The 12,471-nt window shown below is 35.2% G+C and overlaps 2 protein-coding genes across 3 annotated transcripts; one reads left to right on the top strand and one right to left on the bottom strand.

The window, feature by feature from the left end:
* Positions 1 to 988: 988 nt before the first annotated feature.
* Positions 989 to 5,418, bottom strand: LOC103994403 (uncharacterized). Its single transcript, XM_009414724.3, has 9 exons — positions 5,366 to 5,418; positions 4,718 to 4,844; positions 4,216 to 4,357; positions 3,870 to 4,133; positions 2,751 to 3,795; positions 2,412 to 2,647; positions 2,266 to 2,339; positions 1,454 to 1,562; positions 989 to 1,338 (listed from the first exon to the last, which is right to left on the bottom strand). Exons 2-9 carry the CDS (start codon positions 4,762 to 4,764, stop codon positions 1,306 to 1,308), a joined length of 1,950 nt encoding a protein of 649 aa, XP_009412999.2. The 5' UTR covers positions 4,765 to 4,844; positions 5,366 to 5,418; the 3' UTR covers positions 989 to 1,305.
* A 2,324-nt stretch (positions 5,419 to 7,742) lies between these two features.
* Positions 7,743 to 12,286, top strand: LOC135645256 (RPM1-interacting protein 4-like). 2 transcript variants are annotated; one of them, XM_065163449.1, is made up of 6 exons: positions 7,743 to 7,898; positions 8,088 to 8,196; positions 9,820 to 10,054; positions 10,142 to 10,332; positions 10,414 to 10,602; positions 11,965 to 12,286. In XM_065163449.1, the coding sequence occupies exons 1-6, from the start codon at positions 7,855 to 7,857 to the stop codon at positions 11,995 to 11,997; spliced, it is 801 nt and encodes a 266-aa protein (XP_065019521.1). In that variant the 5' UTR covers positions 7,743 to 7,854; the 3' UTR covers positions 11,998 to 12,286. The 2 variants fall into 2 exon arrangements, with proteins under 2 accessions (XP_065019521.1, XP_065019522.1); XM_065163450.1 differs by having other exon boundaries at positions 7,745 to 7,898; positions 10,417 to 10,602.
* Positions 12,287 to 12,471: the final 185 nt, after the last annotated feature.

Here is a 12,471-nt window from a genome sequence, read left to right as displayed (position 1 = left end):
TTTATCCTTAATTTTATTTTTATTAAAAAATATAGAAGTAATTGATTAAATTTTGATTATGGGTCTCACACATGACAATCCGAGATCACATCCTATCAAATACTTTATAAGGTGATGTATCCACATCAGCGCCAACTTGATATCATCATGGATGGTCACTATCTCGATATGTTAGTCAAAGCTTTGACTAAGGGATAATGACCGATGATTTTACGTAGCTATCCCATTAATCAACTTCCCACTTAACTTTGTACTTGAAGTACATGCCACATTATTCCTAATCCTTTCACTGAAGAATCAGTGGGCTCTTTTTATTTATGATAAGTTGACGTATAGAACAATCTATTATAAGAACAAGTAAGGTAACACTTACATATAGTCTATAATTGTCATTTTTAGTTATATGTCTAGCAAATTGATATATATATATATATTTGTAGTATAAACTATGTATAATGTAGGCATATTACCGGGTAGAAGAGTTGATTGTCTATGTATGGAAAATTATGGTGGGTGTGCAATGAAGGTTTGTGCGGTTTGGGAAAAAAATATATAGAAATTTATTATTATTTTATTATTATTCATATGTTGCAAGAACATACTTATATGATAGTTGTATATGATGAAAAGAATAGGTGATATTTAGTGCATGATGTATATGGTAAAATCACATTATCAAACAAACAAATCTAGATATATTATTAGGGTCAAAACTCAAAAACAAGGAAGTCATACCACTTCATACCAATGATGTTTATCAGTCCAATCATAGATCGGCAACAAATCATAGAAATCATTTTCAGTCGATACGGATCGATGTGTCATCCTATATACTGGTACTATATTGATCTAATTAGTCACCAAAACCAATATTGAACAGAGATACAAATTCTAGCTCAAAAGCAATCCAACCAGTAGTTTTGAAAGTAATACTTTCATCTAGCATATTGTGAAATACAATGATCATTGCTATCACATAATCTTTGTGAACTCAAATCAAATGGATTATTTGCATTTATTATTCATTTACAATGTTCTGTATCCACTTTTCTTTGTGCCATATACATTTTTCTTTATGCACTGTTCTAATTCTAATGCTACAAGACTTTGACATCTGCATATGGTAACTACTACATGGTAGAAGAAAGGTAAAAAATGCAGTATTTACATGCATAGGTACAGATATGCAGCATTACATCTAAAATGAAGGTACACGTTTTGCTCATTGCAGGTCCAACGCATAGTTTGATAGGTTCCCTACACAGTTCATGTATTCACTGCACAGTGTCTTGGAAGTGGAGGAAATTACTTGCAGAGATCACATTCATGATGATTTTCCTGAAATAAAATAGATTTTGTTATTAGATTAGGCAGAATTTTATGTTGAGCAAACAAATTTGAAGTATGAATTGCTGGTCTATTTGCTTATTGTCACAGATAATCTGGCAATTACCTGATGACTATGCTCCAGTTGTCGTGCTTCCCCACAATGCCGTTTATGAGGTGTCATTCTGATGAGGCCAGCTAAGTGATGAAGGAATGCGCTCATGTGGTTGTACAAGCTGCATTAGGACCGAGTTACTCATGAGATTTATTGAAAGTAAATTCATAGCTAAATAAATTTTGATAATTCACTATTAAATGTTCCTAAAGAAACTCGGAATCCAATAATGTTCAATCTAGCATTGTTATGTTTGTTGTCTTTGTCAAAAGCATATTGAAGTTGCTTTGAAAAGTTGGATAATTGTAAGTTCACTATATCAATAGAACTAGCTGTTTGAATTCTTGGAAGGTGAATCTTTTGTAGCAACATTATAAGCTAGTAGAAAACTGATTATCTGACTATAGTTCTATTATGGTATAAAAGCAGGTCAAAAGATCAAACACACGGACTCTACCCCTTCTTTCCGAGATTTTGCCAAATGTTAGCGCATATATGTGGCTTTGGCTAGCACCCAAGGTTTGAATTTGAGTAGACATGCCAAGTCTAGCGATCTTTCTTACAACTTGTTTATAAGACCAAATGCCAGATTTTGTATACGTTTGATCACCCAACTTATCATTTTATCAATTGGTATGGCTTTTGATGCAATGGAGAACGATAAGTACGACCATCCATCCTCCACATATAAAAGGAAGAAACTGTTATGCCATGCGTCTAGTAGCTATGACACGACAGACACTGGGATATATGCCTCTATTGTCAACCCAGCATTGATCAAGCCCAAATAAAATTATTAAGGCAGAATGAAATTTTGTCGATACCTTAGGCGGTGCCGGTTGCATGAAATAAAAAATGCTAGAAGACCATTTATGATGCTTCGAATGGCTCGAAAAACCTGATAAGAAACTTCTGTTCAATTCTTTTATATCAAGACATCAAATTGATGAATCACAGTTTAGATGCAAACCTGCGAAAAGAGATCATTCCATAGCTCTTGCAAAACTGAGCTATCAAATGTACTTTGTTCCGTCTCTGATAGATATGAAAACTCAAAAGTGCTACTGATAGTCTCCCAAATATCCTTTAGCAAGTAATATGATTTTGATAGTAAAGACAGGACACAACTTGCCAAAGTCATACCACAACGAGCAGGAAGAATACAAAGTTCCCAGATGCAACAAAAGATCGGATAAACCAATGTTGCTGAAATTGGAAGAGGAAGAAGACAATGATACTCAAAATAGCTTAGCTGTATAAGACAATATGAAACGAAAATTGATAAAAAAATAGAGTAGCTGTGGCGTACCTGTAGTGCAGACATATATGTAGGCAACCTCAAATGGCCACAAGAAAACCTCAGCAAGAGCGGTGATCACATTGTACAAGGATTCCATTGAAGACCATATAGTTGAAGAAAATAGCCCACCAATATCTGCAAACACATTCCACAAAGGAGCGATGAAACTTGCGATTTCTGCAAGTGGACCAAATAATGGCTTTGATATCACTGTTAGTATCGCTTTTATTGTACGAGCCATCACTAGAAGCCAATTAATGCTCTTCTGGACATTTTGGAGAAGAAATATTGTCCCAAGGTACTGTATCCGAGTAACCATATCCCATGCTTCTATCCAATCAAAAAGTGGACCGCAAAGGCGAGCTGCTGTGGCCTTTAAAAGAGGTACATTTTTGTACAAATCATAAAACCCAATGATGACTGTCACCAATGATACCAATACATGAAGGGTCTTCACTAGAAGCCGCATCCATGGGCGATAGAAGTGACAGAACAGAGGATAGGAATGGAAAAATATAACCCATGAAGGAAGACCACTCTCGAGCAAAGTTAGAAGCCTAATATCAGACATGATAATTTGCTTCAGCTTGAATGGCAGTAAACTGTCATTAAATCGAAATAGTATTAGAGTATCAGCATAATTAGTAGGTGAGATAAGAGCATCATCCTTCGCATCTATGTCCATCAATGATTTCTTTTCATCAGATGGTACTAACGTGCACAACTTTTGGTCAGGAATATAGTCATTCTCATACTGGATACTTTCCTTATTACATAGTCCTTTTCCATCAGTGTCCATATCTTTCGGTTTGAAGGGAGTCTCTTGTGCATCTGAGAATTCTTTTTCATGTGGAACATCTTCAAGACCAGATAAGGATCGCGAACTGGAATTTTGAAGATCCAGGTCAGTCAACTTTTTTAGATAGTCCTTGAGTGATTGAGTTTCCGATATGCAGTCTGAGAACCAATGTGATATACAACTTGAGGCATGCTCGGGATCAAAGAATTCCCACTTCTTCATGGTTCTCACTTCCAGTGCTAAAGATGTATCTGTCTGAAAACAAGATATAACTCTCCTATCAACTAAAGATAACAACATGACAAAGAGATGAGTTACATGATTGATACCTGAAGTTCATTTAGGTAATTGATACCATGCACATCTTTCCATGCCACTTCAAATACTATAAAGCCATGGAGTGATTTGCTCAAATTCATGACTGCATGCAAGTACTTTTCTTGCAATTTAGAAGAATCCATTAAACGAAGCCATCGGTAGAACTTCTTGGATTTATCATGGTAAGACTGATGACCATCATGACTGTCACATCTGCTTCCTAAATCTAAAGTATTTTGTGCTACCCTAGTGTTCATAAATGGAGACATCCTATACTGAAAGTTAAGTAGCAAAATGAGCGATGATCCTTTGAAATGAAGCGGAAAGTGCCAACAAAGAAGGGTGAATAGGGCAGACCTTTGTGACCATAAATTGCCATATCCTTGTTGAGCTAGACTGCTTGTTCTCTGACCAGGGCCGGTTATCAACCATAACAAGGAGTCTTCTGCTTAAGGGAGCAACATATAAGAATGCCTGAGACACATAGGACTGTATGTCCCTGAGGAAAAATCCATATTAGGTATACGTTCATGAACGCTATCCATCAAGATGAAGCGCATGTATGCCGTCTGGACAGAAATCTGAGGGCAACTTTTTCCTTGAAACAAGCAATCCAAGGACTAGCTAAAGGAAAGAGTATTTTTTTAAGCAAAAAAAGTTTCAACTTTTAAGTAGAACTCTTATTTGAAGTATCCTTTAGAAAAGAACTTGATAGAATAACACTATCATATGCCAATTTGAATTTTGGGCTAGAGCAGTCCAAGAATAAGCAAAATCTAACTTCTTGCAGAAAAATGTTTTAGGAGATGAGCAACAATTTCCAAATTTCAGGACTCGATAATTAAAGCAAGCAGCTTACCCAATTTGTAACCCTGTTAAAGGGTAGACATCAGGAAGAGTTTCCATCACTTGCAGTGAGGCTCAAGCTCCCCACACTAGCAGGCTACTCCCCGTATCTGTGACCCATCCTCAAATCTCTACAGGACCTATAACACAAGCAAAATCCAAAAGCAAGGATCCAGATAGGCTTAGCTTCACATGCTCTATCAAGAGGGAAGGAATCAAATATAGGAGACAGAATCTAAAGGAAAGGTGCAAATCAAATCAACCCTTAATATGTAGAGAATCAATTCCAAAGTAACAAAACCATGACATTCTTCCGAAACATCAAATTTCGTATCTAGAGTGAACACAATCCAGCTTCATGGCAACAAAACCCCGAGATTCTCCACAAACATCAGTGGTGGCTAAAGGGAAGCCCTCATGTCTCACATTAACACCTTTAGCCCCCCAATTCCATAAGGAACAGCAGCAAGATTGAGACTTGCACTACTTAAACAAAGGCAAGAATCTGCGAGAATCAAATTCCAACAGGATCTTTGAAAGAACAAAACGATTCTTACATGACTTACATGTTAAGCCAAACTCGCATCAACACTTGCCACAAGATTAAAGGTTTAAGCAAGGAAAAATAGAAGCGTAAAGCCAAGAGGAGGAGAGGGATTACCTCTTCTCGCTTCCGATGGAATGCTCGAGCAGAGAAGGGGGAAGGCCGAGGCGAGGCATTTGGAACGAGTCTAATAAAAGCACGACCGATTTAGAGAGGTGTCGACGTGGAGGGAGACAACAGCGACGGACCTCTCTTTCGTTACGACAGCGGGGCGCGTTTCCCGACTCTTGGCCAGGTCATCTCCTCGGCGATCAATCGTGCCGATTAATTGATCGGATGATGTCGCGGGAAGTTGACGCCGTACCGAACTTTTCAATTGTCACGCGCGTAGATTTTTAGGCGATTAATTGAGGGGAAAAAAACCATTTTCTCATTTTTTAACGTAGAATTAATTTAATATCAATTTTATCTTAGTCAGCTGCCATAATAGATAACAAAGTATGAAAATAAAGTCAAACTCTATATAAATATTGGTAGAATGACTTTGTAGGACGCAAAATAATTTTATTTGGAACCCTACGTTTCTTAGAAAGATCTTAGTGGATATAGATAATTAAAAATAGTTTTTAAAAAATGTTAGAGTAAATTTCAGTGAAATTTTATGAATTTTCATATACAAAAGAGATGCCCTATTTTAATATATATATATATATATATATAGGATAATAATAATAATAATAATAATAATAATAATAGTAATAATAATAATAATAATAAATTTTTAGGAATATCAAATGATGTGAAAATTAAATATAAAATTTTGAAAAGTAAGTTAACAGTCATTCAAACCTCAAATTCACATCCTTGAAGTTTTAAATAAGATTTGGGTGTTCCTAAGTGTTCAAAAAATCTAGTTTTATTTACCAATTGGCTATAACTTTATCAAGTTAACTTTTTGTAATCTATAAATGAATGCACATTGTATTTTCTAAATTAAAATAATATTTTAATTATATTTTATGTCAGAATTATTTTTGACATACTTATGTTATACTTTAATTTAAATTATTCTTTTTTACAAAAGGTAAGTGATGGAGACAGCATATATATATATATATATATGTATGTATATATATATATATATATATATATATATATATGTATGTATATATATATATATATGTATGTATATATATATATATATGTATGTATATATATATGTACATATATATATACATACATATATATATATACATATACATATACATACATATATATATATATACATACATATATATATACATACATATATATATATATACATATATATATATACATATATATATATGTATATATATACATATATATATATATACATATATATATATATATACATATATATATATACATATATATATATATACATATATATATATACTATCAAAATCTTTATCAATCGGATTAATTGACACCTTCTAATTTGAACTATATTAATCCAAGATAAGATAAAATAACTTATGAGATTCTAAAAAAAATCTCAAAGCAGTTTTAAATGGTGCTTCTAAGATATAGTCCATGATTAAGCCATTATATGACCTTACAAATAATATTATTAAGTGGAAACTTGTGCATATATTTTATTATGAGCTTAAAATTGGTCATTACAGTGATCATTTGATGACTTAGTCATCCTTGACCATATGTATGACTATAAGACTCAAAGCACAGCACAACAACTTGTAATAATATAGAATAATTGATGGTGTAAGCATAAAATCTTATTCAATTATAAAGGACCATATAATCTAACAATAAAAATTAACGAGTACATGATTCATATCATATTATATGTATCTATATGTATGTATGTATGTATGTAGAAAGGAGACCTACAAGATTAGTGATCACTTTTCTATCTTCTCTCATCCTCTATGCTTAAGAAAAGTATTTATCTCTTCAATATTAAAGGATATAAAATTATCCATCTAATGTTTGTAGATGACATCCTCTTAGCATAATATGACATATAAGCACTCATATATGAGATTATAAAATAAAAAAAAAATTATTTATAAAATAAAAAAAAATTATATATTTCTAGCAACCTAGATGGGGTTTGAATGACAAAGCATCTTCCAAGAGCACTTATATATGGGATTTGAATGTTTATCCAAAAATTAAAATCTTTATTTCTCTCTAACTTTAACAAAATGTTAAAAGTATTTTAACTTTTAATATTTTGAACATAATTTTTTATTTAAACAAATTAATATATTAATCCCACTTAAGAGTGCTTAACCTATATTTTGGTAAATATATGCTATAATAATACATTATCTGTTCGGTCGGCGGATCTTTATATTGGAGGGAGAAAAGGATTCCTTATTCAAATAGGGAAAGGATTCAAGACCGTATCCGACCGAGTATGTTTTAATGGATTCAGCCCCCCCCCTTTGTTTCTCCATAAATCGGTTCTGCGGTGAGTGTGGTGTCGAAGACATCCTAAGGTTACCCAGAAACATACGAGTCTTTCTTGAGAGTGCGGATTTCGAACTTGGATTTCTTTGTTGTTGTTGTTAGAAAGCGAAGAATCTGAGCTCTTCTCCATGGGTGTCTGCAAGAGTGCGAAATCACGTAATCGCTATTTCAGGTTTGCGTTCCATTCTTGGCTCTGATGATTGCCTCTCGATAAAGTACAAACGGACATAGTAAAGGTCCAAGTCTTCGCCTGGTCAAACAAGTCGGCGGTGGCATCCAAGTCAACGATTCACTCTCCGCCTCTGCTTTGCTGCTGAAGGTGGCCTTTTTATCTTCTGACGAAATTTTCTGCCCCTTGCAGGCCGAGAAGGAAGGAGACGAGGTCCACCGAAGTGAAAAGAAGGCGCCTTTTAGCCTTTCAAGGGATTTCTCTTTTTCGGCTCTTCGGCAAGCGTGTCCAGGAAATGTCGGTGAGTGCTCTTTTGGCCTCTTGAACGCCTTCTAGGATGTTATCCTGATTCAAACTCTTGGTGGAAATGATAAAAAGTCCCGATTTTGGCAGATAATTAGGGTTTTCGACTTCTTTTTTGTTACAAGAGAGCTGTTGATGTTATCTATCGTACTTCTTTTTTGGGTATCAAGGAGGTTCTTGATTAGTCTTTGCACAATCGATAGGGTTTGGTGGCACCATTATTTATCTTTTCTTCGGTTCGCTCTCATTATGATTTCTCCGGATATCATGTGAAATTTCAAGTTTAATGTGTATGTTCTTCTATCAGTTAAATTCGACTTTTAATGTGCTGCTTCCTCGGGGATTGAATTCGAGCTTTATGATTTTTATAACGAGTTAGCGATTGGTGTTGATGCCTTCCAATTTCCTCTTCTGATGGGGATTCATTGTCTGGCACCGATCACGAATTGGGACACCCGAATACAGTTGACAACTTGCATATCCATGATGATGGCTAAGAAATAGGAAGTTCTTGGGAGCATTTGTTATGATCACAGCAGTCCTGCTAGATTAAGTTGTTAAACCTGCTATCCCAGGTGCTAGTTGTAAGAGTCGAGTTGAACTCTAGACTTGCTTGAAAACTTAGTGTTTCCTCTGAGGCTTTCTGGCATATGTTGTGTTCTTGATGAAGATTTTTCAGCGTGAAGTTGTTTCTTTCATGTTAATCATATGGTTGTTGCCGGGTTAAGTCTGGTGGTTCTGCAATTATCTATAAGCAACTAGTCATTTGTGCATGTGAAATTAGGTTTGATGTTTATAAAACAGAGATAATGGATTTTAGATGCATTGTGAGGGTTGTGTTTGCATTTTTTGTTCTCGTCATTGAATGAATGAAAGTTAGTATTCTAGACACTGTTTGCAACTGGTATTGGTTCTTAATTTTAGATTTTCTGCATACAAGATATACTAAGGAAATTAAATATTGTAAATTGAATCATGCCAATCCAAGGGGACGTCTACATACACTACAAGCTCCACACCTCTAAAATTTCCGGTGAGCCACATTCCTGCTCATGGTGCAGGTGTAGTTTGTGATTCACATTCACTCGAGGCATCACACCTCTGCTTATCCACCAATGTAGCTTTAATGACCTCAGACCAATTTTGTAGAAAGATTTATTGGATGAATGTAGCTCTTTTGAACTCTGAAATTTACAGCAGGCCAACCAGGGACTGCTGTGGGTCTCGGAAAGAAACTTAAACCTTGATAAAAATGTGTTATGGAGACTATGATATTTAAGAAACTAAGACAAGTCTTTAAGACGAGAATTTAATGGGTGTATTGTGGCTCTGATTACTTTCAAGATCTGGTATACTTTGTTTTTGCTTCCATTTTTCTGTCACTAAGATTTACACACTGATTCTTATTGACCAAAAGTCATGTACATATAAGCACCTCAACTAGTTTGACTTATAGCACTACAACTGGTTGAACAATGACCCAAACTGTTACCATTTCTACTTAAAATGGTAGTTTTTGGTTGATAGATCTTTATCTGCTGGGACATTATGGCTTGTTGTTTGTTGTATTGATCTTCTCATCCCGGAAGAAATAATCATCTTTTGTTCTCTTTTACTGCAGCAACATGCCCATATTCCTAAATTTGGAAATTGGGGAAGTGATGGTGGTCTTAATTACTCACAGTTTTTTGACAAGGCTCTCAGGGAAAGAAGTGAATTGGAAGCAAAGAAAATGAATCATCATTATGACAACCCCAATGCCTTTCATACAGAGATGCCAACAGTTCATGCCCCATCACTTGGGACTTCACCTTATTCAATAGCTAATGGTGTGCTACATTTAAGAGGAGAAGATGGTATTCATCAACTTAATGATTCACCTTTCCATCGTAATTCTATGGCTTACAAACTCACCCTAGACTCACTTCATCAAACAACTTCAGGTGATTATCAAAGGACTGGTAGAGTATGTGATGGATCTGATTACAGAGTCAATCACTCTCCAACACATCCCAATTATCATATGAAGATTGGTGCATGTTCTTCTTCCAAAGGATTGTCAGGAGGTAGCCGTGCGGTCACTTTGAGCTCTGCAGGAAAATTGAGGATGACTGGTGTTCAATATGATAAAATAGTAAGTTTAACGTTTCATTCAATTGATAATTTGGGACAAAATGTATATAGTCAAATTCATACCAGTGGATCTTTCTTGTAGCAGATGAGCAAGGGGTCAGCTATTCCCAAGTTTGGTGACTGGGATGAGAGCAATCCTTCTACAGCTGATGGTTATTCACGCATATTTAACAGTGTGATGGAAGAGAAACAAAGAGTGTCAGCTGAAGTTTCTCAAGTATCAAGCGATAAGACATATGACAAGGATCATGATAGCATCCATGAGCCCTCAGTATGTGACTTTATATATTCTTATGCATATGTCTGTCGTTAAAATTTTCATCAGAATTCTTTATATGGTTTCAATACTCATGGTGCTGATACTGGCTGGGTGCTGTATATTCCGGTTTATCTACTTTAATATTGAGATTAACAGTAGATAGTTTATCATTTTTGCTGAGATAGACAGTAGATAGTTGTTTAAGAGAAAGAATTCTTATTGGTCTTAAAAGACTTTTAGACACTTGAACATGAAATACTTGACACCCTACTTTGGTTTGTTCACATCAGACGTTCGTCATGGTTAAATTAGTTTCCATCTAAATATTCAAATCTGTGTGCATCTTGAGCATTGCATCCAGTTCATGTTTCAGGAATAGCTGCTTTAATCATTATAAATTGATTAATTCAGGTTTGAGATGTAACCGCTGATATCTTTGTCTTCTTATCTATCTTGTAAATCATCAAAATTTGAAATTCTCATGGATGGTATAATAACTATTATTACTTGCTCATCATACAAGTGTTGCATGCTCCACTTAAATGTGCCCAACAAATGCCATTCCAGTTTGTTTACTTCATGTGGAGTCTTGACATGTGGTGCTAGTTCATACTTCACATGAAAGGCTTGGTGAAGATAAACCACTTAAAAGGATGTGAATTTTAAGACTAGAAAGACAAAAAATTAATTTGTCTATAAAACTTGATAATTCACAATTGATAACTTGGGTTTAAGTACCATGCCTGAAAGACCTGTTCTATGTAATTAACCAAGCTTGTGGATCTTTTGACTGTTGTAGATGCTGTTAGAGCAGTCGAATGAGCCTGTTTGTGTGAGTCAACATAATCAAAGCTAGCTTGGCATCCAAGACGTGGTCAATCTTAAGTCTAACGACGGGAGTAACATTACTAAGTTATGCGAAAAATAGTGTGGATGGAAGTTGTCTTGATTTAGCTCCATGTCGAGAATCATATGTAGAAATCTGATTAAGCTGTCAGGATTTTTATTAAAGTAGATTGTGACACCCCAATAATTCCATATGATATAGTAAGAGGCAGCCTAAATACTACTCGACCTCAGATATTATTTCTGAGTACCGTTCCTTGGTATGTAAAGCCCATGAAGATATAGTCATGAGTAACAGTTTGGCACGTTCTACCCCTGAAATATCAACTTTTAACCTTAGTTTGTTGTTAAAGCCATTCAAGTGTTTTAGCCTTCGCATGCCTGCCTATCTTTATTGGTAATCTCAACCAAATTTATTCATTGCTTGCTAGAATGTCAATTTCATGTATAAAACATGTAAAAATTGAGTTTATTGGTAGAATTCTGATCAACATATTTCTCATCCTCTTTCTTCTGTTCTCTTGACAGGGTTGTTGGTGCTTTCACTGGTGCAGAAAGTAGAAAGAGCTCCTTAATAGATCATGAAGCTTTGGTCTTGTAAATAACCACTAGAGGAACAACACACTTTGTTGTTGCTTGTGTGTGCCGGATTTCTTCAGAGGTGCAATCTCTGTTTATGCTGTGCCTTCTGATAGTAATCAAACAATGGAGAGTAGGTCATATGGCATTGCTTGTGTCCAGTCTCTTATCTGTGACACTACAAAGATCACAATGTTGCAGATTATCTCAATGTGTCTTCATGAGTTGGTATCATAAATCCACCAGATTCATGTTGCATCGTGGATGAAAATAGTTCTTCGAGCAGTTAGATGCTCTTTGTTAAGCAATTAATGAAGTTTTGGTTTGGGAATTCCAATTGAATTGTATGTGCCGGGCAAGATGGAAGGTTGTCACTTCTTTGATCTGATCCACTCCATCACCATCACTGGGTTACAATTGCTGATTTCTTTGCCGGGAAAAAACCCCATCGACCGA

Source organism: Musa acuminata, chromosome BXJ3-8 (genome assembly GCF_036884655.1).
Source record: "Musa acuminata AAA Group cultivar baxijiao chromosome BXJ3-8, Cavendish_Baxijiao_AAA, whole genome shotgun sequence".
Taxonomy (NCBI): Eukaryota; Viridiplantae; Streptophyta; class Magnoliopsida; order Zingiberales; family Musaceae; genus Musa; species Musa acuminata.
This window is presented reverse-complemented; position numbering and strand designations above follow the sequence as displayed.

What these genes read in the sequence shown, in the direction of transcription:
- LOC103994403 (XM_009414724.3), bottom strand. Translation starts at nt 4,764, where the DNA reads ATGGAAACTCTTCCTGATGTCTACCCTTTAACAGGGTTACAAATTGG. An exon ending in ATTACCTAAATGAACTTCAG is followed by an intron (nt 3,796 to 3,869) that starts GTATCAATCATG and finishes TCTTGTTTTCAG; the next exon opens with ACAGATACATCTTTAGCACT. An exon ending in CATATATGTCTGCACTACAG is followed by an intron (nt 2,648 to 2,750) that starts GTACGCCACAGC and finishes TTCCAATTTCAG; the next exon opens with CAACATTGGTTTATCCGATC.
- LOC135645256 (XM_065163449.1), top strand. Translation starts at nt 7,855, where the DNA reads ATGGGTGTCTGCAAGAGTGCGAAATCACGTAATCGCTATTTCAG. An exon ending in TCACGTAATCGCTATTTCAG is followed by an intron (nt 7,899 to 8,087) that starts GTTTGCGTTCCA and finishes TGCCCCTTGCAG; the next exon opens with GCCGAGAAGGAAGGAGACGA. An exon ending in ACATTTAAGAGGAGAAGATG is followed by an intron (nt 10,055 to 10,141) that starts GTATTCATCAAC and finishes AAACAACTTCAG; the next exon opens with GTGATTATCAAAGGACTGGT.